At 36.6% G+C, this 26,585-nt stretch overlaps 1 protein-coding gene across 3 annotated transcripts; it reads right to left on the bottom strand.

Annotated features, from left to right (window-relative positions):
* Window positions 1–227: 227 nt before the first annotated feature.
* On the bottom strand, window positions 228–26,178 carry LOC132789913 (P protein). 3 transcript variants are annotated; one of them, XM_060798258.1, is made up of 12 exons: window positions 20,702–20,958; window positions 16,610–17,273; window positions 6,054–6,160; window positions 4,114–4,270; window positions 3,975–4,035; window positions 3,777–3,915; window positions 2,391–3,295; window positions 1,487–1,816; window positions 1,077–1,424; window positions 850–997; window positions 697–790; window positions 228–624 (listed from the first exon to the last, which is right to left on the bottom strand). In XM_060798258.1, the coding sequence occupies exons 2-12, from the start codon at window positions 16,681–16,683 to the stop codon at window positions 540–542; spliced, it is 2,448 nt and encodes an 815-aa protein (XP_060654241.1). In that variant the 5' UTR covers window positions 16,684–17,273; window positions 20,702–20,958; the 3' UTR covers window positions 228–539. The 3 variants fall into 3 exon arrangements, with proteins under 3 accessions (XP_060654241.1, XP_060654233.1, XP_060654249.1); XM_060798250.1 differs by lacking the exons at window positions 16,610–17,273; window positions 20,702–20,958 and adding an exon at window positions 25,736–26,178; XM_060798266.1 differs by lacking the exons at window positions 16,610–17,273; window positions 20,702–20,958 and adding an exon at window positions 9,632–10,039.
* Window positions 26,179–26,585: the final 407 nt, after the last annotated feature.

Below are 26,585 nucleotides of genomic sequence, written 5' to 3'. Positions count from 1 at the left end.
ATACGAGCAGCAATTAGTTTTAGCACAGTAATTGTTTGTTCCATTATACGTACATTTAACATATACTATAACAATTCTTTCACAGTTCAGCGACATTTTCATATTCGTTTTCGATTTTAAATAATTACATTTATGTATAAATTTGTTCTTTTGTTTCACATTTGTTTTGGTTTTGTTTCTCATTAGACTACGCACTACACTAACAATGATGTGTAAAAATAAATGTGTTTGTTTTTCTTGTTTACTATTATTATTATTATTATATGCTTAGTATCATTAAATTTTTATATGCTCGTAGCATACTCAGTGTATGCTTTTGTTTACAGCTCGTTTGGCTTTGCTTTGTTTTGTTTTCATTATTATTGTAGTTTGAACTGCAGCTGATATTATGCATAAGTGTCGAATGTTTAACATTGTTGCTCTAGGTAACGAGGTAAAGTGCGCCTTGTTCAGAAATCGACACAGTCAATTCCCATGCTGTCCATGGCCAACATCCATTATCAATCATCACTCATCGATAGATATTCATTCAGTATTCATCAATGCCACGCGAACAGCGAATGCGAGAGCAGCAAATAACCCGTTGTCACAATGATGCTGCCAATCATAATGGGAAAGCCAACCCTTTTGGTGGGGAGTGAAGCAAAGAGGATTAGGTTGTGAATGGTAAAAGATAAATCCTTTTTCTGTACTCACTTGAAGAACTCGAGAAACGTGAACTTGTAGCCATGCTGCTCTGCAACACCGGCACAAACCACATTCGCCGAGGCTCCAATCAGCGTGCCATTACCTAGTTAGGAAAGAGTAATGATTAGATGGAGTAGAAGACTCTTTAAGTGGTAGACTTACCGCCCAAACAGGCGCCCAAGGCAAGTGCCCAGACCAAGGGCTGCAAAGGCAAGTTCAAAGTGCTGTTCTGAGCCAGCGAAATGGTGATCTTCACCATCATCGTGGTCAGCGGAATATTGTCCACAAAGGCAGAGGCGACAGCAGACACCTGCAAAAGGGAAAATGAGGAATTAAATTATAAAATGAATATATATTCATATATACGCATAAATGGATGATATACCTACCCAGAGTATTATTAATATGGCCACCATTAAGCGCTGATCTTCGCCCACTCCCAGAATAATGCCCTCGGTCATGTTGCCAATCCATTCAATTAAACCCAATTCAGTCAACGCTTCCATGAGTATAAACAAGGCGGCAAAGAAGAGCAGAGTGGACCATTCGACGCGTGCCAAAATGGCCTCCAGATCCTCGATATCAGCTAGAATGATGAGAAAGATGGCACCCAAGAGCGCAGTCCAGCCCAGCGAGAGACGCTGCAGCTCTGGAACCGAGTGCAGGAAGAACAAACTGATGACAAAGATCAAGGCAGCGGAGCACTTGATCAGCAGCTGTTTGTTGCGAATGGGATACTAGAAAAGTAGAGGAAGAAAATGAGTGATAAAGAAGAATACTAAGTATTTGATGGACTCACCTTGGCCTGCAGATTGGCCAGCGTTTGTTGATAGTTTGGAGCTGGCGTTATCACTGCCGTCATGCGTTTCTTGAGGCTGCGCTTCAGGCGATTCACCTTCTTCATCAGCGTTTGACGCACCAGCTCTTCGTCCTTGGAGTAGGCTGACAAACTGGCCGCTGCACGCTTCCACACATGAATCTCATGACGCAGCTCCTCCACCTCGGGCGAGTCTTTGAACTGCAGATCGCTGATGTTGCGAAATTTGAAGCGCAACTGCAAGTAAGTTTGGATCATGACCAGAATGACGCCGGGCAGCATGTGCAGCGTAAAGACTGCAAAGTTGACGCCCTAAAAACGTGGAGAGAAAATGCAACCCTTTTAATGGAATGTTTTTTTACTCTTTATGAGAAGAAGTATTGAAATTTAGAAATATTATGGGTTCTATTAATGAAAATTAGGAATTAATATCTTCAAAATGAAATGGAGATGATGTATTCTTAAACAAAAATGTGAGTATTAATATACAAATACATATAAGCATTATTTATGGTATAAATTCTAATAGAGAAATTATTAAGAACAAGTTAAAAAGCTAACAGAATAGTTCGGTATTAATTTAAAAATATACCAAATTAATATAAATATACCCAAAATACTAAAAATATACTAAAAACTCAGTATATCGATACAGTACTAAATTAAAAATATACCACAAAGTGCAAAATATACCAAATACTATGTTTGGTATATTGCTATAGTACTACATGCAAAATATACTATACTTGGTATATTGATCTACTTCTAGATTGAAAATATACCACAGTGTGCATAATATACTAGATGACAAAATGTTGAATAAAACTCTAATACAGTAATCATAGTTTATGCTTGAGTTTAATAACGAATGAAGATCGTGACTCACATTCTTGGATATGTAGCTGTTGGAAGCGATGATCACATTGGGCGGATCGCCGACTGGCGTCAGAGCGCCGCCAATATTCGAGTAGATGACCATGCACATCAGTATGGGCACAGGATTCAAGGACATGACCTCGCAGAGTCGTATCGTGACCGGCGTCATCAGCAGCACGGTGGTGACATTATCGAGGAACGACGACAGCACGGCGGTGAACAAGCACAGACAATTGATGAGAGGCCACACGTGACCGTTGGTTATCTTATACGCATACACAGCCAGATAGTCAAAGACTCCCGTCTCGGAGAGGATGGCCACCAGAATCATCATGCCGAAGAGCAGTAGCAGCGTCTCCACATCAATCCAGCCCATGATGGTGCCCATCGATGGTCGCGAGTTCAGAGCTGCCAAGATGCCCACCGATAAGGTAGAAGCAATGATGGCGGCAAAGGTGCGATTCACAATCTCCCAGATGATCATCACATAGAGGCCGCAGAGCACGGCGGCAGCGTAGAGCACACCATGACGCTTATAGATAGGTGATTCATCCACATTTAGCTGCAGCGGCAGCTCGCCATCGATGCTCGAACTAAACTCGAAGCTGAGACGCGTCGAGTTCGCTGATGAGAGCATTGTTGGATCACTGGGTGTCAGCTCAAAGGTGCGCGACTTTTTCGTATCCTTGGTGGCATCGATGAGATCAGTGTAGACAATGTCCAGCTGCCACAGCTCACTGGCATTCTCCGTGTATATCTCCTGGCCCAAGGCATCGTAATAGTTGCGCGTCACCTGCACTTGCAGCACAGGCAGCGGCACGCTCGCATTCAGCTGCAACTCGTTCTCCTGCAGTCGGAAAGGACCACGCAGCGAGAGACCAATGCGCTCTAGGGTGGGCGTGGTAATGGGAAAGGCTGTGAAGGATAAAGGTGTAATACAGGATTATTACATAAAAAGAAGACTAAATTCTTGAAGTTAGGATTCTTCCATTCTTAAAAAAGAGAACTCTTTGACACCTTTAAGTCTGTTATCTTTCTGTCTGTTTAGTCTGTTTCTCTTTCTGAAAGTTTAAGTATCATATTTCTAGCTCACTTTTTGAAGAGGGTTATTACATAAAAATAAGACTAAATTCTTGAAGTTAAGAATCTTCCATTTTAAAAAAAGAAAACTCTTTGATACGTCTAAGTCGGTTCTCTTTCTGTCTGTTTAGTCTGTTTTTCTTTCTAAAAGTTTAAGTATCATATTTCTAACTCATTTTTTTGAAGAGGCATTTCCTTCTCCAGAATCTTGAACTTCATGAAAATGTTCTCCCGAATCACTTTGCTTTTCATTTACAATTTTATTCTTGCCTTTAGAATGTTTTCTCTCTCTGTGTATATGTTATTTGTAACTCACCTTTTGATGAGCCGTTTCTAGGAACACTTATGAGACTCAGCTGATCGACATGTTCGTTGTTGGACATGAGGAAGGCGGTAAAGACGCACCACACAACCAAGAGCACCGATATCTTGAACCAAATCAGATACTTTTTGATCTGCAAAGAAATCAAGACTTTAAATATATTTTGAAGAATTGATCGTAGCTAATTCTTACGTGACTTCTGCAGTAGGTTTCGCCCTCTTCATGCTGATCCTCATTGTTGTTCTCCAGATCCCTAGAGTAGCGGGGGGATCACAGAAAACTGGTTGCACTAATTACGTAACTGACACTCGAAAAGCACAGAACTACGAACCTGCCGTCAAGGACATGCACTTGCCCCGCCTCGTTGGTCACATTGATGCCAATCTGTGTGAAGGCGTGACTGCCATCATTATGTCCATTCCTCTGTGGCTGCTGTTGCTGCTGTTCTTCCTGCTCCTGCTGCTCTTCGGAGGGCAAGGGTTCCACATCTGTAAATGACATGGAATATTAATAATAGATTAACTCGATTGACACCTGCATCAATTTGATGTTCTACCCAGTCGGGGAATTGGTAAATATTTGTGCGTCAATTGATTCATTAGCTGCGCTTTGGACAACGCGACATTGATGACTGCTTCGATGGTCAGTCATTTAGAGTTTACTTTCCACTTTTATTGGCTTTGAACTGAGCTAAAAATACCTCTGCCACTGACCATGAAAAGGCGCTTAGCTGGCCACAAGGATACGCGCGCTGACCAAAGCAATTTAATTTTCCTTTAATGGTTCAATGCTCACAAAACGAAGAACCTTTCTATCCCTGTCCCTGTCCCTGAATTGGCTGCATCGCATCACATCACATTACGGAAATAGTAAAGGCCGCGCATTACCATAATATGCTAAACCCAAAAATAGTACCTCCATTAAACAATTTAAAGTGATAAACATTGTCGCAAGTTGAGCAATTCGCCATGCAAATCAACTGGCGAAAAAACAAGCACGAAAAACATACTGTACACAACCTGAGACCAAGTCGGGAGAGACGGGAGACGAGACTCGAGGAGGGGAGGAAGAAGGCCGAATTGAGTCGAGCCTGTGGCCAATGTCAATGCTACGCCGACGCAAATGGCAATAAAAAATTCAAACAATAATTACAGTAATAAAAATGGGCCAATAAAAAATACACAAAATAATATTAAAATACGCACAGCCGCTAGCCGCACTTTTTATGCTCTACCGCAGGGGAATTGTTTTAGCTCTTAAAAGTGGTTTATGAGGGAGTGTCTTTTCATTTTAAGTATGTAGAAAACGACTTTGAAACTACGAATTCCGGCTAACTTATGATCTCATCCTAAATTTGCTTTTAATTTGATGAATTTTCTTTGGAATTGAGTGTTGCGATTAACGTTTAAGCTCTTTAAAAATATAATTATTATTTTTATGATTTTTGGTTCATATTTATTCAACAAATTCTGGCGTTTTAGCTGCATTTGGTATATTAAAGTTTAGGGTACTGAATTGATTTATATTGAAAGAAATCGGGTGTTCATTAAAGTACCTTAATTTGCCCATAGCATTTTTTTCTCGGAATATTCTTCAAACATTTTGTTGTGCCCATATTTCATAATTATCACAACAAAAGTGACCGTATTCAGTTTTAAATATCCTTTACTTTGTTGTATGGTCACACTTTATCTTAACTTTTTTTCTTTGTACATTCTGTGTGGTTAGATGCTCAGTGCACATCGAAAATATAAGTTTATTATATACTATTTCAAACCAAATCGATATGTGAAAACGAATATTGATAATAAAACATATTTGTATAACAATTTCCACGATTCAGCTTAGAGTCTTCTTTCATCAGTTACTTCCCAATTGCTAAAGAATTATATCTTCAAATCTAGTTAGTCCAGAAGTTACTTCTATCTAAACTACCTCTCTGATAAAAGTGCACTACAATATGCCTTGAATAGTTGTAATATATTGCCACAACCGCATTGCGCAAAAACTAGGAGATTTGTTGAACATCATCATTGTGGCAGAGCTTAACATGCGTATACTTGTTTTTTATGAGATTGAACAAGGTTTCGTTTGTTCTAGGCAGCCGCAAACATAACGACAAAGTTCTAAGAACTCTCCGCTGTTACGGTACAAAACATAGCACATAAGACGGAGATAAATAAATGTTGTTGTTGTTGCCGTTGTTGCTGTTGCTGTTGCGGGGAGGGAAAGAAAGGTGACTGCCTCCAATGGGGCAAGACGAACACTTACCGCCGTGTAAGCGCTCGTGCTCCTGTCGAAACGATGCTAGGCTGGGATCCTGTCGTATGCGTTCGGGCAGCGTACGCCAGACTTGTAAGGCACCTTCTGTTACTTCGCTGCATATGTTGAGGACGATGATGTCGAGATGGAGGCGGAGGAGGTGTCCATAAGTTGTGGGTTTGTGGCACGTTGGGGAGCCATGAAATGTGCGCAGGCAAGAACGAAAATAAAGGAAAAGAAACACAGAAAGATTTTATAAGATTACTTGACTTTAATACAAATACTCATACACGCACTCAGACTCAAACTCAAACTCATTCCCAGACTCAGGAACAAACTCGTATAAATACAAAATTTGTTTGTTTAGGCGGCTGGGCGTGGCATTTTGGTTGCTGCGTGCCACGTGCTGCCCACATTTTGGCTCAATTGTGTGAGGAATTCAATAAAACCAAATATTGATTTTATGTGCCACGACTTTCACTACAATTTGTACATTTTATTTCGACTTCTTTAAAATGCTGCTTAAAGGGTTTTTTTCGCTTTCGTTCGTTTTTGTGTTTGGCAGCTTAAGGCTTATGAAGTGGAAACTCAATTCGGCTTTTAGCATACGCAAAACGCATTCACAATGCTGATTGACAGAGACCCAAAAGGAAAACCCATTTGGATGATGGTTAAGAAGATATCAGGCTAAGCATTTATATCACTTTGTGATATTTGACGCAAATCGAAGCACTAGCAATATGCTTAAGAGCGAGCAAAGAAGCTTAACTTGAAGTTTTATGTCGCATGAAATATGGACTAAAAGTTACTCTGTTGTATTTACTGCATTATATTGAAATGTAACAAAGCTAAAGTCGTTTTTGCTCGACTGTATGATACCCGCTACCCATTTTGAATAATAGTAAAAAAAAGTGGGGTATTATTATTAAAATATACAAAATTTATATACCATAAAATACTAAAAAATATACCAAAGGTTATATTTGGTATATTGGTATAGTACGAAATTACTTCTTATATAACTTCTAGATTAATATACCACAAAATACTAAAAATATACCAAATCAAAATATACCATAGAGTCCAAAATATACCAGATTGTTAGCCAAAGCCACTAAACTTTTACAATTTTTATCTGATCTAAACCAAATTTTCAAGAATCTTATATTCTGATCAAGATATACGTATATAACATACTTTAATGGATGTCTGTTACAAACATTTCCTGCATCCTCAAATATGTAGCGGGTATAATTAGCTTGGTTTGTCAACTAGTTTTGCAATTGCTTTTCATTTAGCTTATTACAATATTCAACAAGTTGCGTCTTGAACTGATTGCAATTCTTATGCAAATCTCTGCCATCACAATTGAGAATTACCTGGCACTTAATTAAGTCACGCTTTGGCACGACTAAGGTCAATCAGTTTGAGAGAGAAAGATTTATAGTTAGTGGTCTCAGTTGTCTGCTAATTGTCTTCTGTTCAATTTCAATTCCGTTTCAAATGCAAGTTTAATGACTCTCTCTCTGCATTAATTAGAATGCAAACGCAGCAGCTGCGTCGCATAAATGAATGAGTCCACCCACCACAATCAAGTGAGTACTCGCAAATCACGTGCACACACATCTCGAATATAAAACTCGTAAATGCAATTTATGCACTTGACTCAAGTGGCCAGAAATCTTAATTTAGTTTATTTAAATGCCGCTTAGAAAGACCGCTCGCTCTCTCTTGCTTAAATGAACTAACTCATAAATTATATTTAGTTAAATTTAGTTTATAACAAAGACAAAGAAAGAGATTTTCATGGAGGCAATCTAAAATCTCACATGTTCTTTGAGTCTTCGTCTTCGTCTTCGACTTTAGAACGTGCGGCGACAGACAATCTGACACTTTTTTCGCTTGAACTTGCTAAATTGTTGATCAACTGCGATAGCTCAGATCTCTCTGTATATAATACATATATAGAATATTATAGGGCAGCTTCTTCATTGGCTTGATTTTAGTGTGCGGCAATTTGTAATGCACTTGGAATAAACTTAAGATCTGTGTGTGGGATTTGTTTCCATTTGAAGCTTTGCTTTAGCTCTGAGTAAGGCCTTGATTGAGACCTGTTGATTTTCTTTTGAATTCTAATGAGTTGAATTATTGCATTTTAAGTACGTCTAAGCACAGATTGCAGTGTATGAATTTCTGTATAAGCTAAGTGCGCAATATCTATGACTAAATGAGAATTTATAGAGAAACAAAGTGAGAATGTTTTATTGCCTGACAACTCGAGAATGCAGAAGATAATTATCAACATATTTAGTAACTCTACTAGTAAGCTGGAGGCATTTGCAGCCAGTGTATAAATAAAAGTGTTAATTTTAATTATATCTAACCTTTTAAAATAAATAAATTACTCAACTAGTATCTCATATCTATTGATATGAAAGTGGGTAGCATAGGAACTGTATTTGTTTCACTCATCACACTGTCTATCTGAAGTTTCTTATGTTTTCTGTCTACATATCTCACCAAAAAGTCTTGTCTTGCTTCCTATTAATATTGAGTATCCACTAAATTTATACAAGTAGTATATAATATATGTAGGTTTAATATAGAAGAGGTTCGCATATATTAATATAAATTCATTTTTACATTTTTAGCCAAACTATTTAATATTCTTTCAGTGTCTCTTTGACGATCTCTATCTGTTAATTTAGATGGGAATTTTAATATAGAAAATTATCTATGGTGACTAAATTTTGCCCACATTCTGATTCATTCACAACGTTTTTTGTTTCACGACTCTTTAAAAATCGTTTCATTTTAGTTGGGTACTAAGTTTACGAATATTGGGAATATTAATAGAAAACGTTCTCTGATGATTAATTTTTGTATATATACTCGTATTAAGTACATACATATTTCATTTTTTCCTCATTCTGATTCATTCACACAGTTTTCAGTTTTTCGTTTCTTTAACAATCTACTCTACCGTTAACTTAGTTAGATATTTAGTTTTCGAATATTAGAAATATTCATATAGAAAGCGATCTCTGAAGATTAATGATGATTTTGTGTACATATTTAGTATATTTTTCATTTTTCCACATTATTATATTATATATTCTGTATATATTTAATATATTTTTTATTTCTCCACAATCTGATTTATTAGCAGTTTTATGTTTTCCGACTCTTTAACAATCTCTTTATCTGCTAACTAGTTAATCTGATTGTAGTACACGCATTGCTGATACCCTAACTACTCCCCCAACTTTATCTGGTCACACTTAGCTGCGATTTGAAGCGACAAAGATAACTCCAGTTGATTAACGACTGCGAATGCCTAATGATTGATTTGTCTGCAGATGAAATTACACGCTGCTTTATAGCTCAGGCGTTTGAGTGCGACCTTCTCACTAACTGCTGCTTGCTGCCTTGACAAAGTGAGGGCCAATTTAATTGTAGAGAGCAAGCAAGCAAGCAGGTGAGGCCAAAGTTAAAATGAGTTTTCTGCTTGACTGCGACGCTGAGGACAATTTGAGGAGTGAACCAGAGAGAAAGAGAGAGAGAGAGAGAGGGAGGGAGACACATACTCATCTTCGTGTGAGTAATCCTCGGAGCTGTTGTTGTAATTGTATGACATCCTTAACACGCTCACGCCGACAACTTTTGTCGCGCTGTCACTCTCGAGTCTCGGGCCTCTGCGGTTGCTAGGATATGTTATTATTACTGTGTATGTGTGTGTGTGTTCGTTCTATGTAATTATGACACGCACAATTTGTGTAATTTCACTTATTACGTAAATTGCAAAAAACGTATTTGCTTCTTGTTGCTGTTTCTTCTGCTGCTTTGTTAATTGCACTTTTTCACGCACACAGATTTCTTGCAAATATTGCGATTAATGGGAATCTTTCTCTATTCCGTTTTTTAGAGTCTCTTGATCTTTGATCTTTGAATGCGATATTCGCAACTGCGCTCAGTGCATAGTTGGAACGCCCTCGCGGTACTAACTAGCATGCACAGTTATTTACCCTATTTTGTAGGTTTGAATGCGATTCGCCACGAAAAGTCGCGTCGCAGCCGCAGCAAATAAAGCGACAACACTAACAACAACAACAACAACAACAGTACCAGCTTATAACAATACACTACAACAACAAAAGCAAAGCGAAAAAAAAGCAGCAAAAAGTTTCCTGATATATTCATTTCTTTTTGGCTCATTATTCGCATTTATGCGTTCTTGTCACCCCCATCCCCCCGCCTGCCTATCACTTGCAATTGCAACTGAGAAGCTCAGCGATCTCTTTGTCACTTGCTCTCTCTCTCTTTTTTGGTGCTCTCTTCTGCGCTCTCTGTGAGCGTGGCTTTGGCTTAACCGAATTATGCAGCAGTTTGACAATTCAAAATGTTCTTTTTCTTTTCCTTTTGTTCATTGCGATTTCGCATTTTGCCTTTGCGTGTTTACTTTATCATTTGTCATTTCACTTGATATTTCTCTTCTTCTACTTCGCGCTCTGTGTGTGTGCGTGTGTGTGTGTTTCAGTTTTCATTGCTGGCGTTGGCTTATTTGCACTTCTTTCAATTACACTTGATTTATCACATTTGACAGTTATTGTGCGATGCTGCTGATCTTGCTCGCATACCCTGCAATCGAGTCAAGAGGGTATATTAGTGTGAAAGTCTAGAAGTGCAAATTGACTGAGTGAATTCTATAACTCTTATAGTTATATCATAAATTCTTTAGCAACTCAATATTTTAATATAATATTTTGTAATTTTTCTCTAAAAATCTGCCATATTTTCATTTAAATTCAATATTCTAAAAGCTTTCTTTTCAACTGCAATTTTATATTAGTCCAATCAACACAATCAATGAAATTAGTTTGATGATCTGCAGGGTATATCAACAGCTTATGGTTATAATCAACTCATTTATTTATTTTTATTTTTTATTTGATTTCTATTCATTTTAAATTTAATAACACTTCAATAAAGCCAATCAATCAAATTGGTTTACAGGGTATAACAACAGCTTATGCTTAATAATCAACTCATTTATTTATAGTACTCTTCATTTTAAATTTATTACTTCAGTCCATTAATTTGCATACCCTGTAATCAAGTGAATCGACTATTTCATCACGTGAATTATTAGACAAGAATAGTTTAGTTTGTGAATAGTAATAAAATGAACTCCCAACTGCAATAAACAACTCTTATACTCACTCTTATACTCGCATTAATTGTGCGCAATGTGTTTACTTTAAGTTGTTCTAACAAGTTTAGCTTTGTTTCATTGCCGACAGCGGGGAAGGGTTTGTTTATGCCTGTCGAGGGGCCGAAAAAAGTTTGCAGACGCATGTGCCAAATATTTGGCAAATCAGCTAAATTGAAGCGGCCAAGCTTTTGGCCAGCTGAGCGCTACGTGACGCAAGTGACGTCACAGCAAATAACCAAATAAAGACCCTAAGACATGTCTGCGACATTTGTGGCGGGCTGTAATACAAAACCTTCTTTCAATGGATGTGCTGAAATTGAAACTGACACTCATCAAACCTAGCAGCGATATTGTTAATAATAATAATAATAATATGATAGTAGCAAGTACACTTATAGTATTAATGACGATTACACTCGTGATACGCTTTTGCGGCTGACCATGGCTCTATTAGTGCTTAGTTGTTGTCATACTGAGAAGTACTGCGCACATAAGAATGAAATGCAATGCAATTCCATTAAAAAATGAAATGAAAGCGAGTCTCGCTTTACAGCACATGACCCGGCGCTTGCTTGAGCTTCAGCTCGTGTTCTTCTCTAAATGGAAAAGTTTTGCTGCGAACTGCAAAATGGTTTTATTCCACTTAGAAGAGATGATCGCAAGACGAAGAGAGATATAGAGGCAGAGATAGATAGAGAGAGAGAGAGAGAGAGAGAGAGAGAGAGAGAGAGAGAGGAGAGAGAGAAAGAGAGGGAGAAAGCGATGCAGAGTGAGAGAGAGAGTGAAAGTGAAAGAGATACACAGTGAGAGAGAGAGAGAGAGAGAAAATAGAGAAGTAGGGAAATATAGATAGAGATAGAGAAATAGAAACAGATACAGAGCGAATCGAATGCAGCTGTTTATCGAAATTGAAATTTATCGAAAGCAACTGGTTATCGAGATATGAGTTGTATTCTTAAAGAACAATATTTTCTGTAATTTAATTTGACGTTTATCGATAACTTATCGATAATAATGATATCGATTTACATGAAATGTGAGTATCATATTACGAAATTGTATTCCTAAAGGTCAACATTTTCTGTAATTTAATTACACTGTCTAAAGATGTATCGATAATTTATCGATAATAATGATATCGATTTAAATTAAAGATGATTATCATATAGAGAGAGAGAGAGAGAAATAGAAACAAATACAGAGTGAGAGAAAGAGAGACAGATATATCGAACCGGAGAGAGAAAGAGAGATAGATATATAGAACCGGAGAGAGAGAGAGAGAGACTGATATAAGAAGTAGGAACTAAAATTTGTATAACCTATAAAAATCCAAATCAAATGTAAAATAACAACTGAAATAGTAACACAATGGGGTACAGAAAAAAAAACAATGAGCACGTAATCGAGAACAGAATTTTCGACTTAATTGTACATTAGTTATATCTATTGTGCACTCTTTTGAATTGCAAATAATTGTAGAACGTAATGCTCATTAAATGATCAATAGATACAACTCATATAAGAGGGTAAAGCATATGCAAATTTAGATTACACTATTGTATAATTATAGATATTTATCACTACATAAACTAATATTGAAAATTGCGGATATTAATACATTAATTCAGTTCTTATATTTAATTATAGATGATTACATATATTTATCGAGATAATAAGCTAAGCTAAAGTATAATAAATCAATTAAAAATACAAGTTTTCTTGTCGATCTGATGTGTTATATATTCATGAGTATATTCATAATCAATCCGTTTTAATTATTATGCATTGTTATATCTCTACACTGTCATTTCGCACATAATAAAACTCTATTATTTGCATACTTTAATAGAATAGTTCTCCCACAATCTCAAATAACTTGTCTTAGCATATGTTTAACAAATTATTATAGGTTATTGTGCGACATGCTTGATAATAAAATTACAGAGCCGAAATCCACCAAAATTTGAAGGGGGCGTCAGTCACGAGGCGCTTTTGAATACGACACGCTTCATTAATTTTTCACTATTTGTGTTTGAAGTGAATTGAAATCGTTGGCCAGCTTTCCGAATGTAATTCTGAGTACTCTGAGTACTCGCAGTGAATGCTTGAAATACGCTACTAAAAGAGGTTTATTTTTAAATCAGCGCCAGTCGCCGACAACGACAAAAAGCAGCTTTGATTAACATGTTTAAATCTCTTGACAGCCGTAAATTTCCATTGCGAAAAATGTAAGTTAATTAATTGAAATTCGCGCACGCTCTTCACACATTTCAATTGCTTACCCAACCCAACCATCCCCAACGATTCCATGAACTTGCACACGTTTCCCCCAGCTAACAACTTAATAGGGCACCACGTATCACATCCAGACAAATTGTACTATATAGCAATATATAGACTGCATTCTCACAAGAAATATTCAAAGTCAACTTGACTGCTATGTTAAATAACTGAAAGGAATTTCATAAATTGCATTGCATGTAATTTGCATATTTCTCAGCAACAAATTGCTATTAAATGATTTATTTTATCGAGATCAAGTTTCCTATTAAATGAATTAGTTCAAGCCTAACTTAATAGTTTCATAATCTATTATTAATTATGGCTAATTACATGCCCTTCTCGTTAATGTTTCTTGGCATATTTTCGTTGACGACATTTATGTAGCATACTTTTGGGCTGCAGTGACTAAGCAAAGTTGAGACAGCTGCGCAGCTGTTGAGGTAGCTTCAACTTTTGTGACTTTACTTGAAATTGGCTTTAAGGCTGTCACCTGTGTGCACAGTGCTTGTCAAACTTGCGTACAACTCTGCGTATACGTCATACGCAATTTACTAATTCCCAATTTTGGCATCACGTGTTTTAATTATGCATAACGTTTATGACACTTGCCATTTCGCATTTCACACGCACGAGACAAAAGCAACACACACACACACACACACACACATACACTTGGACAACCTTTGGCATGCCCATAATCACATTTTTAATGTGCTCACAACAAGCTGCTGCGGCGACAATGTAAAAATGGCGCTTTGCCTCACTTAACCGTTGACCTTGTTGCTTCGACGAGGTCGTCGTCATCATCATCATCATCAACAACAGGCAACGTCATTATGCTAGTTGTTGTCAGTTTCTTTTCCATTTTTGTTTTTTGGCACATTTAGTGATGTTGACCCACATTTCGGTTAGCTTGACGCCAAACAAACGTTAATGACTTATTTTGCAAAATGAGACGCCAACGGGGCGCATGAGTGATAAGCCCTGACAAATATTGCTTCGCGCCATGCCATGCCGCATACTTTAAGCTTTGGCCTGTGGCCATCCTCCTTATCAGACAGACCATTGTCTATTCATATTGCGCTGCTTAAGCACACACACCGAAAAGTAAATTGAAAAATAATTGCTGAATAATACGATGCCAGAGGCAAACAGAACTTTCGGCTCCAGCGGAAGCCGAAAAAGGCCAAAGGTTGAGGGGGAAGGAGAGAGAGATTGGAGTCAGATCCCCGTCAGAGTCTGTGTATGCAAATTAATTAGTGCTTTGGCTTTGGTTTACTCTCGTCTTTGGCTTGCTCAACACGTTCTTTGCAAAAGTTGCCAGGACAACGTGACTCGCACGTGTCGCCTCTTAGAAACCGAGAAGGAGACGCAGCAGCTGCTTTAGCACGCTTCATTTAAGTTTGAGTTGAAGTTGAGCGGCGACTGGTTTGATTGATTGACGAATTGAAGCAGCTGCCATACACCTGATTGCCATCAAGTGGAAATCTGTCGCAATGCCTTTGAAATCCAATGATGCTCTCAGTTATGCACATATTCTTGCTCATTGTATTAAATCCGTAATAGAAAATAAAAACCTGAGTACGCACATTTGTCAGTCGAGTCTTTTGCTTTCTTATCAGTTAACGGAAATTAAATATATTCCATTATTTTTAGTCCTCTTCCTTCGGCTGTTGTTGTTGCTATTGTTGTTGCTAGGCTGCCCGACACATGTCTCTGCCATTTACTTGAGGTAAATTAGTTTGCCCACAGCTTCTGCAACAGCATATTTATATTTATGGAAGCATGCTGCGACTCTCTTTCTCTGCTTTTTATTTGAGTTGGGTCCATGGCACGTGCGTTCGGTTGCCCATCAGAGATATACGACACAGTCGTATAAATAAGAGGGACAAATACTTTGGCAGGCACAAAATAATATTGTAAATAATACAATAATCAAACTGTGCGGATTCACTTAAAGCTTAGCTTGACACAGCTGTTGAGAGAATTCGATATTCTCTGAGTGGGATTAAAGTTGCTATACCTGTTATTTATCTCGTCTATAAATAAGTTCTGTTTATCGATAGACGTTTGCTTAGCTTGCATATAAATTCCAGCTAAATTGATTCAGTTTTCTAAATCACGCAATCACATGCTCATAAATATATAATGAATCTGTTAATTATAGGTGTGTCCCATAAAGTTGTCACCTTATTGGATACAGTTTTATCGATAAACGGCAGAAAATTATGTTGGTAAGGTAAAAAATTGACGAGAAATATATTATATATAATATTATTGAATTGAAATTGATCGATAAATTAATCGAATGCATCTGTTTATCGAAATTGAAATTGATCGAATGCAACTGCTTATCGAGATATGAGTTGTATTCATAAAAGACAACATTTTCTGTAAATTAATTTGATATTTATCGATAACTTATCGATAATAATGATATCGATTTACATTAAAGATGTGTGTCGTATGACGCAGTTGTATTCCTAAAGGTCAACATTTTCAGTAATTTAATTTGACCGTCTAAAGATGTATCGATATCTTATCGATTATAATGATATCGATTTACATTAAAGATGAGTATCATATGACGCAGTTGTATTCCTAAAGGTTAACATTTTCTGTAATTTAATTTAATTATTTGTCTATATGTATCGATAACTTATCGATAATAATGATATGGATTTAAATTTAAGATGATTATCATATTACGAAGCATAAATTCTTTTTATGTAAAAAGTCGATTACATAGTTATCGATAATAACTTTATCGATTGCTACAACTGCAGTTACTACTTTATAGCCATCATTTTGATTATCTTATGATGCTTAACCCAACAGTCTCAGTTACTGCTTCATACTAGCTATCATTTGAATAAAGTCATAGTGCTTTGCCTTGCGCTACTTTAGTAGAGTTAGATAAACGCCTCAGTTATCATTTATCGCGTTATCGACATTCATTTTATTTACACTTGAGATGACGTTAGTTAATAAAACTGCAAGTTTGCTGAGCTTTAAGTGGATTTATTTAACTTTGTGGCGTCTTTGTTGATTTTCTTTATCGAAAACTCACCTGGGCTGTGGAAACTTTTCGCTTTGGCCCGACGCCTGTCGCTGCAGGCAAAATTTGCCCACCTTCACCCGCATCTTGAAGGGCCAAACGTTGCGCTGCCTTTTGTGGCGTTCAGCTTTGTGGATGCTGCTTTTGCTGGTGCTGCTGATGCGCCTCGATTGAGTGCGAATCGATGATTGCTCACTGGATGGCTGACCCACGCTGAGGCCGTTGCCAATGCCGTTGACACTAAGCTCAATTTTGTTATTTGATGGCGACGCAATTTTGATTTCTTATTTTGAATGCTTTTAATTGATGTAAAGTTCTGTCTAGTGGATTTTAATTGAATTAACGCTTACGATTTAATTAACTAAAATCACAAATTTCTATATTTATATATTTATGTGTTGGGTTGAACGCGCGTCAATTAATATTAATTATTATCGCAAATCACAATTTGATTTTGGTTTCGTTTCGTTTTGATTCGTTTTCTAAATTGATGTAAATTAATTTGAGTTTAGCTCTTCTGATGCTGATGCTGCTGCTGATGCTTTAAACCTTTCTCTTGTACATCTTGATGATGATATTTTGTTATTATTTTTCTTTCTGCTTGGAATTTTGTGCACGTTTCACTCGCATATTACGCATACGCAACGTTGGCCGTGCACTTGCGTCAACTATGAAGCTGTAAAAGTGAATGGAAAAATGTTGAGTTTACGCGTCACTTGCTCGTCACTTAAAGTCCATCAGCGCACACGCAACTCCATGGATAAATAATCGAGGAAGGCCGAAAAAAAAAATACACAGAATAAAAAAAATGGACAGCAATTAGACGGCGGGGGGAGGGTTGAAAGAATAAGGATCACAGGCGGCACACAGCGTGGCATTTCTTAGTGACACATCGCCCGCTGAGCTCAATTGATTAGAAATCAATGAATCAATATTAATTTAGTTTCATTTTTCTTTTTTCGGCTCGACATGAACATCGACAAAAACAATGTGAACACGTTTCAGTTGATCTGAAAGGTTTATTTTTGCGGGCGGATATGTCGCATTAGTTGGGATAGCTGAAGCTTTAGTTAAGAGTGTTAGAAGTTGGCTTTTGGTCACGTAGCATCGCGTTGAGTTTGGCTCTCAATTTGGCTAATGCGCATTAATTTCCATTTGATTATCTCGATGTGTGTTGCACTGTGCGTGTAAACGAGTAATCGAGTAATTAGCACAAACAAGGCCAAAATAATTGTGCGTAGCATAAAGTAATTAAGAATTTCGTCTGGCTTTTCCCCCCCAAAAATAATAATATGCAAAATAACTGACCGCACACAAATTAAGGCCACGCGCCTGTTCTGAGGGCTGATAGCGACATCAAATGGCTGCTCTGGGGGATTATCCTGGAGGATGCGCGATGACCCAATGATTGACCCGCCCGCATCAGCTCATTACACACACACACACACACACACACACACACACTCTTCCTTCTCTAATATATGTATAAATAACGAGCACATCTAAATATAGTGAGCTCTCATGTGTGTATCCAAATGCAAATTGACTTGTCTTCGCTTCGCTGTTTCGTTACTTATTAATTATGTGGCAACTTTAATGACTTTGTGAAGTTGCCACATTTCAACCGAAAGTTGTAAACTGCTATTTTTTTTTGTTGCCTTTGGCAATCAGTTCAAAATTTGTTTAACAAGAAATGTAAGCAAAACAAAGTTACAAGCAAGCAAAAAATGATGTCAAAGCACGGAAGAAAAAAAAAGAAGAAAGTTACTTTCACAAGTTTTGTTTTGCGGGCAAAAAACCATGAAAATGAAATGAAAGGATGTGTTTTGTCATCGGGCCATAACAAACAGTTAACACACACACACACACAGTGAAAAACACAGACATAGACAGATAGACAAACAGCTCAGACACTGAAATACACTTAGAGTTATTAGCAGGGACAACAAGTTGGTGTCTGGGTTGGAGGAAGGAGAATCGACTTAAAGATACTCTTGCTTTAAGCATACATTTAATATTAATGTTTGTTGCTTTTCTTCCTACGATTTACACGATTCGATAACTTTTTTGTTGTTCTTGTGAACTGTTCTCAACTGCTATAACATGAATAATTGACACACTTTTATTGAGTTCAGATGATGAATGAGTAACATTCCTATTTTTAGAACTTCTATTTAAGAACGTTTTGTACACAACTAAAATAAATCCTTTTTGTAGTTATTTTAGATACAAATATTATTTAGTTGCTTTAAAGTCTCATGTGTAATAAATGTTTTCAAAGGTTTTTCACGATTTTAGAACGAAAGTTCTCAATTGCTACAACATGAAAAATTGACGCATTTATTGAGCTGAGATGATGGATGAGTAAAATTTCTATTTTTAGAGCTTCTATATAAGAGTTGAATTTGAAGGAATTATAATTTTATACAACTAAACAAATTCATTGTTGTAGTTATTTTAAATAAATTCTTTAAACATAATTTTGTTGAATAAACAACTCATTCATAATGAATTACTATGAAAATTTGTCAAATATAATTGACCCATTTATTAAACAGTTGATGGATGAATAAAATTCCTATTTTTAGAGCTTGAAGTGAACAGTTTTTTTGTACAATAAAAATAAACGTTTGTTGTAATTATTTCAACTATATTCTATTAACACAATATAATATTTATATAATAAATATTTGCAGATAATTGACGTGAATAATTGGCACATTTATTGAGCACAATTAGGTGAGTAATCTATAATATTTTATTTATGTGTACTTTTTTATAAACAATTGAGCTTCATAGACTTAAACGTTTTATATAATTACAATTTAAATTAATCTTTTTGTAGTTAATGAAACTATGCATTTTAAATGAAAGTTTAATTAATTTTTCAGCTTGAAATAATCGCATAGAAATTCCCTTTTGGGGTTGAAGTAGCTAAGCTGCTTATAGAGTTGCGCTAATGTGAATTTAAAATGAAGTTTAATTACAAAATGCGCTTCCCAGAATTTTAGTAAAAGCTCAAAGTTTTCACTTAAATACATGACACTTTTTAAAGCGCAAAGAAGCTGTTTGATAGTGAAGTAGAAGTGAAGTAGAAGCGAACATTTTGTATAAGTTCTTCAAGCACTTATCAAAACTCAACTCAAGAAATATTTGAAACTAGAAAGACATGCTTATCTAGCACTTGAATAACTAGCTGCTTTTACAGACACTTTAATATAAATTGTTGAGTGTCTAGAATAACGTGCTACACAACTTGTTTGAATTGCTAACAAAGACGTAATTTAATAACGTTAAAGCTCATGACATTTTGTGGATTCACTTTCGACAAACTAGTAATCAAGCGTGTTGGCCAAATAGCTTTCGCTCATTAATTTAAGATTATTTACGCATTTTACTCCTTTTGCTTTTGCTTTTATAATTAACTATCATGCGTGGAATCATGTGTGTGTTAATAGCAACAGCCTATTCTTAGCTGCGCCTTCCAGCTGCGTGTCTGTCTGACAGATTCTATCTATATATGTGTGTGTGTGTGTGTTTGTGTGGCTGCCTGGCAACTTTTGTGTTGCCTACTTTAGAGCGCGTCATTGAAATAGTGTCACTTTTGGGGTGTTTGTGGTCTGTTCTAGCTGTTGTGTGTTTGTTTCTCTTAACGATTCTGCGTGCCAGTTTATGTATTGGTTATTTGCGTGGCCTGCGGCAACTATTGACACAGATATTCAGCTGATAAATAATCATAATATCGCATTCTGTTGGGTCGCCGCAAAAGGTGTGTTTTTACTCATCAACCGAATGAAATATTTGTGTAGGAGTTGATTAATATATTACTTAAGGACCCTCAAGGACGCAACTCAATAGCGACTGTCTGCTAAATTTCCAATGAACTTCATTTAATATTGAAGTGTTTTCTAAGCTACCAGCTGCAAAGGCTTCTAACATTTCACACACACAAAATATAAAAATAGAGAGAGAGAGAAACAGAGCTAGTCCAATTACTGCCAAAAAAAAGTAGTATATTTAAGTTGTCTTATTGTCTGCTGAGAGCTAATTAACTAAATTGATATTAAAGCAAAGTGGCAAAGAGAAGGCACAGAAATTAGATACCTTTAACTGCTTGGCAACAGCTGCAAAGCGCAAAGTATTTTTGCTCAATTTTACACGAAATTTGTTCGCTTTTTGTTTGTGCACGTCGAAACAATTGTTTAGGTTGTTGTTTTTTGTTATTTTATTTCAATTGAACTGTGTTAGAATCAACTTTTTTTTTTTGTTATTTGCTGCTGCTCAGTTTCTCGTACTGCCGCCGAAAAGCGAGAGTTTTGCCGACTCTGCTACACACACACGTCCGCTGCAACCGAAAGTTGTAAACTGAATAAATCTCTGATGCTATGCGGTGTTTGCTAGTCATGTGTACAGAACATAGAACCGGCTGAGTTCGTTCTCGTCTCCGACGTCGTTCGCTTCGGAAAACGACGCGACGCCAACGCAGCTGTCTCCGATTGAAAGTCGCTCGTCGATAGTTGAATTGAATGGAAAGCTGGCTTTCAATCATCGGTTTCAATCGTAGCTGTTGCTCTCTCTCGCTTCCAGCGATGCCTCAAATTGACTATCGAGCTGTGACTAATCAGTTGCCGATACGCTTTAATATCTTCTATCTGCATAATGTATGAAGAAGAACTCGAGTCAAAATAAAAGCCTAATTCAATCATAAGAATTTAAACAGAAATGTACTCAAAAAGCGCAAAAAAAAAATTAAAAGAAACGCACACGCAAATGTGAGGTTTCTATTTATAGCATGACAAATCGAGAGAGCGAACTCAAGCCTTAAATCCTAAATGCTCTAATTCTGTTCATAAGACCACAAAAGATAAATTTATTATAAATTTGCATGAGTGTGTGCGTGTGTTTGTTTGTGTGTCGTCAACTGTCGTCTTGACTGTCGACTTTTGATGTGCGTCTCAATTCTCTCGATCTGTTCGCATTTCCAACTCAATTCGCTCAAGTGCTATTGAATGTGTATTCACAGCACAGTAGAGAAGCAAAAAACTACGAAGCCCACAAAAGTGCGACACCGAAATAGACATCATCAGCCTGGCATCCCTGGCGTATGCGTATTATGGCAAGCCATACGCTGTGAATGCGAATGAAAGTGAAAAGTTTCTTGATTTCACGTGTTGCTTTAGCACTTTTTCTATTTGCAGGGTATTCCGCTGGTCGTTCATTCACTACGAACTCATGCAAAGCCACGCGCTGCTTGGCACTTAAGCCGCTTTCAAGTAGAATTTACGCTCCTTTATTTTGCAATTTCCCCTGCCCACGGCCAATAATGAAACCGAAAGGCGCAGTAGGTGAAGTGACTGCCACACACACACACACACACACACACACAAAACTGTGAACGGTGACTGTCACTGACACTGTGACTGTCACTAGTACTCTTTTATGCTAATGTATTTGTGTGTGTCTACGTGTTCAAGGTTCAAACAGTTTGCCATTTAACTTAGCTTCGCTGTCATGTGTGCGTCTCTCTGGCTTTGACTCTGTCTCAGCCTTTGTCTCTGGGTGCAGCTGCCGCCGACGATGTCAATCGAGTGTGTGCTCAACGAAAGTGCTGGAAAAGCGCAGCGCAGCACGACAACAGGTTGGGGCAAGCAACAGTGCAACAGTTGGCAGCTGAGATTGAATGCCAATAAAGAACTTGAGACGAAAGACTGATGAGACAGTTAACTGCGCTGTTTAGAGAATAAAGTTTAAACTTTAGTAACAAATTATTTTTTTTTAATTTTTCTTACATAGATATAGCTTCACCATAAAATGTCAAGGAATATTAAACGATCTTTTCAGCTTTATTTTAAGATTTTTTCTTACTCTTTCATGGCTAATGATATATGAGTGAAAGCTTTGAATTAAGATTAAAAAGTTATCCTGAAACTTTTTTATAAAATATGTACAGATGTTTTAAATTTTTCGAACCTTTTTTTTTAATTTTCTTAATGAGCAAAAATGTACCTTTAAAGTTGACAATTTCTGTTGACATTTGAGATAAATGGGGCAAAGGTTTACAATATACTTTGAACAGAAGGATATCTTTGGTATGTAATATTAAACAGAATATTTATTTATTTATTTAAAAAGGTTAGATATAATTAATATTTACACTAACACTATTACTAAGGAATATAAGAATATACAATATGTATAATAACATACAAGTTTTTTCAACATTTCTTAATTTTTTGTTTAGACTTTACTTTTAAGCTTGCTAGTCAATCAATTGTATTTTCATTTCAATAGCTAAGTAATTAGTCAAAAAGTTGCTAAACCTAAAACAAGTCGTCAAATCTATAGATAACTTTAATGTAGAAAAAAGAGTTTAATTTTTAAAGTTTTTTTTAGTTTTATATGTTTGTGTTTCCGGCAGCTTTAGTTTGGCAATAATTTTAGAATGAATATTGATAGATTAATTTAAATTATCTTCAATAATCGTCATTTTTATTGGACATTTTATTAGATCATTCGTTTAATTTTTCATAGTTTTAGCTTTTACGCTAAATATTGAACATATATAATTTAAATTTACCTTTAACATAAGCTCGCTAGTCATTAATCGCTATTTTTATTGGACAATTTTTGTAGACAGTTGAAAGTAGGAATTTTGAATAAGAAATTGCTATAAATTTCATTTAAATCTTCTTAGTTTAACGTTTACGTTTGTGGCAGCTCTCGCTTGGCAACAAATTGGCATTTTCATTTGACGGTAAATTCTTAGCGGAAATCCCACATGTTCGAGGGGCGAACCAGAAACCATGTTAGCGGCAAGTTTCCGCAAAGCAAACACAATACACAGCAAGCAAATCCAGCCACACCCACACAAGCAAGCACACACACACACACACACACAGACTAGAACATTAGATAAACTGCGCCTCCCCAGAAACTAACCCAATGTCAATGGAATGGCAGTTGGCCCTCATATCATGCCACATCGCTTTGACTTTCCCTTCTCGTTGTCTCGTTGTCTTGTTGTCGCTTTCGTTTCACAGTTCTATTAAAAATTGATCACGTGGTAATTGCTTTGCCTTAGTTGTTAATGCGTGTGCGTGTAGAAGACTATATGTGTATGCAAGTCAAACAACTTTTATGCGGGACTGTTGAAATTGATAGAAGCCGCCCACAGTCAACTATATCAATGCCAAGGCCAAAAGATCTGACCTACAACGGAAGGCAAAAGCCCTGCTGACATTTGAATAAAATTAATGGCATTTACGTATACGAATCAAGAGATTAAATAGCATAAATAATCAGAGAATATAGCGCCATAAATTATTAAATTGAACAAGAAACTACTTCAAAACTGTAATCCAATTAATATCAGCGTAATACTTTGCCTATTTTTGCATTTAAAATTCTATTCAGTCAGCTTCAATTGAGCGGAACTTTTAATTGAAATTCGCGTGTTTATCTTACTCTACTCTACTACGTCGTGTGTTTTTTTTTTGCTGTTCTCTGATCCACAGATAACGCACTCTTAATGCCTAAATTGGCATTTAAATGCTACAAGAGCTGGCTGGCTGGCATTTAATTTGTTTGCCCCCAAACTGCGACAACTGCGATTCTATGAGTATGAATATTATTTATAGCGCCATCAATTGCCTGCCCTCGCTTTTCAGATTTTCGCTTTTCGCATTTTTGCGACGTGCTTAGTCACATATTCATAGATTTGTTTACGGATATATCTTACGGCCGAGCGCCAATCATGTGATCCACGATTAAGACTAACTTTATTCAAGTTCTCTGTTCTCTGTTCGCATTTTCGCATTGTTTGGCACGTTGTTTACATAAGAAGCTACTGCATATGAATTATTCCAAGAAACAATTGATTTAGAAGATCTGCTTTAAATACAAACGAAACCAGATTTGGTTGAAATATATTTAAAATTCGAAAAAGAAGTTGAATATTCTCCAAGTCATTATTCACACTCAACTTCAACTAACTATGACAATTTATTCTACACTTCGTTTAGCAATAAAAGTAGCCAACGCCTTTTCTTTATTTCCCATAAGTCATAGAAAATCGTGACTCGCTAAGTTCGTAAAATATATTGAGTTGCTACTGTCGCGAGCAATTAGTTGTTGTCATTTACAGTCACTTACTATAAGCTAACGCTATATTATGTGCCATATTTTCTTGGAATCACTTTGAGTGACATTAAGTATACGTAGTATTTATCAAGTATACGTAGCATTATTTGTGCTTGTTCAGTAGACCGTGCATTCGATTTGCTTTTGTTGAACAACTGTTGCTATTCCCACATAATTTTGACAAGAAAATGCCTGCGTATTTTATTCAATTAGAAATCGTGATTTTCCTGGCAAATGTCCAAAATGAATTCAAACTTCTTAATGGCGAATCAACAATCAAACAAGTGCTCAAAAGAATTGTTTTTTTCTATACCCGATACCCGACAGGGTAGAAGGGTATTATAAATTTGTGCATCTTTGAAAGTTTTTTTGGCTGACCATTTGGTATACTTTTACACTTTATGGTATATTTTGTACTCTGTGGTATATTTGGCAGTGTATGGTATAATTTTAATGTAGTACTGTATCAGTATACCAAATATAGTCTTTGACATGCTTTTTAGTATTTTTGTGGTATATTAATTTGGTATATTTTGAAATTGATACCACGTTATATGGCATATTTTGAATGTAGTATGGTAATATACCTTTGGTATATTTTGTGGTATATTAATTCGGTATATTTTAAAATTAATACCACGTTATATGGTATATTTTGAATGTAGTATGATAATATACCGAATATAGACTTTGGTATATTTTAGTATTTTCATAGTATATTAATTTAATATATTTTAAACTTAATACCGCTTTATATGGTATATTTTGAATGTAGTATGGTAATATACCGAATGTATCCTTTGGTATATTTTAGTATTTTCATGGTATATTCATTTGATATATTCACAATGGGTAGCGGGTATCTCAAAGTCGAGCACACTCGACTGTAGCTTTTCATCTTGGGTTTCTTGGTGGGCGCCCAATTACATGCTTGAGCTAATTAATTGAAAAACTTTTTGGGCGCACGCGACGTATACTTGATGTGTCTGAAGTACTCACCAATTACGCCGAAGCCTCGCATTGAAATGCAGCCAGCGTGTCAACTCCTGCAGCTTAGTGTTGCGCTGTCGCTCCTCCTCCGGATCGAAATCATCCTCGGCCTCCAAATTAATGCCACTCGCCTCCTCTTCGTCCTCATTTGTTTGCTGCTGCGGTGCCAAGTGATAGGGATCATGGGAATGATCGGTGATGAGGAACGTGGGCTTTGTGTACGCAAAGGAAGAAGACATTTTTACACACACAAACAAAAAACAACACTTTTTCACTTAATTATGATTGCAACACTCGATGGAATTGGTCGAAGGACTCGATTTGTCTAGCATTTTCCATTTGATTGGCTCGTTTTCTTCTTCGACTCTTGACTGGGACAGTTTAAAAGACACGTTTAATGTGACCAGCCAAAGTGGCAATTAATTAAAATTCGTTGCGAACCGAAGCAGCGAGCGCACCGTCGTTGTCGTAGTCGCTGCTTAAATTGATTTTGACTGCAAAAGAGAAACTTAAAGTCCAATTTGTTTTGGAAAAATGCTGATGGAAAACGCTGGATGGAAAGCGGAACAAATGTAACCAAACAATTCCCTCTGGGTGTCTTGCTTTGCCCGTTTTCCGCTTTTCCGTTCTTTCCGTTTCATTCTTTCCTCTGCTTTTCTCCTTTTTTTCTTTGCCACCTTTGCCAATCGCCACTTAAGCATGTTAATCTGAGTGAAGGACTTGTCGTTGTATTTGTCGTCACTTGACAGCCAAATTGATTGTTCATTTCCTCGATGTAAATAAATAAATGAAACACAATTTCATACACTTTTCGCATATCAATTGGATACGCCAATGATGCGTCACCACTTCGACAGCT

This window comes from Drosophila nasuta, chromosome 2L, assembly GCF_023558535.2.
Source record: "Drosophila nasuta strain 15112-1781.00 chromosome 2L, ASM2355853v1, whole genome shotgun sequence".
In the NCBI taxonomy this organism is placed as follows: domain Eukaryota; kingdom Metazoa; phylum Arthropoda; class Insecta; order Diptera; family Drosophilidae; genus Drosophila; species Drosophila nasuta.
This window is presented reverse-complemented; position numbering and strand designations above follow the sequence as displayed.

Excerpts from the sequence above, each read along its gene's own strand:
- LOC132789913 (XM_060798250.1), bottom strand. The coding sequence starts at position 25,965 with ATGTCTTCTTCCTTTGCGTACACAAAGCCCACGTTCCTCATCACCGAT. Across the intron at positions 4,271-6,053 it reads GCACGAGCGCTTACACGGCG|ATGTGGAACCCTTGCCCTCC; the intron begins GTAAGTGTTCGT and ends TGTCATTTACAG. Across the intron at positions 4,036-4,113 it reads GTGCATGTCCTTGACGGCAG|GGATCTGGAGAACAACAATG; the intron begins GTTCGTAGTTCT and ends CCGCTACTCTAG.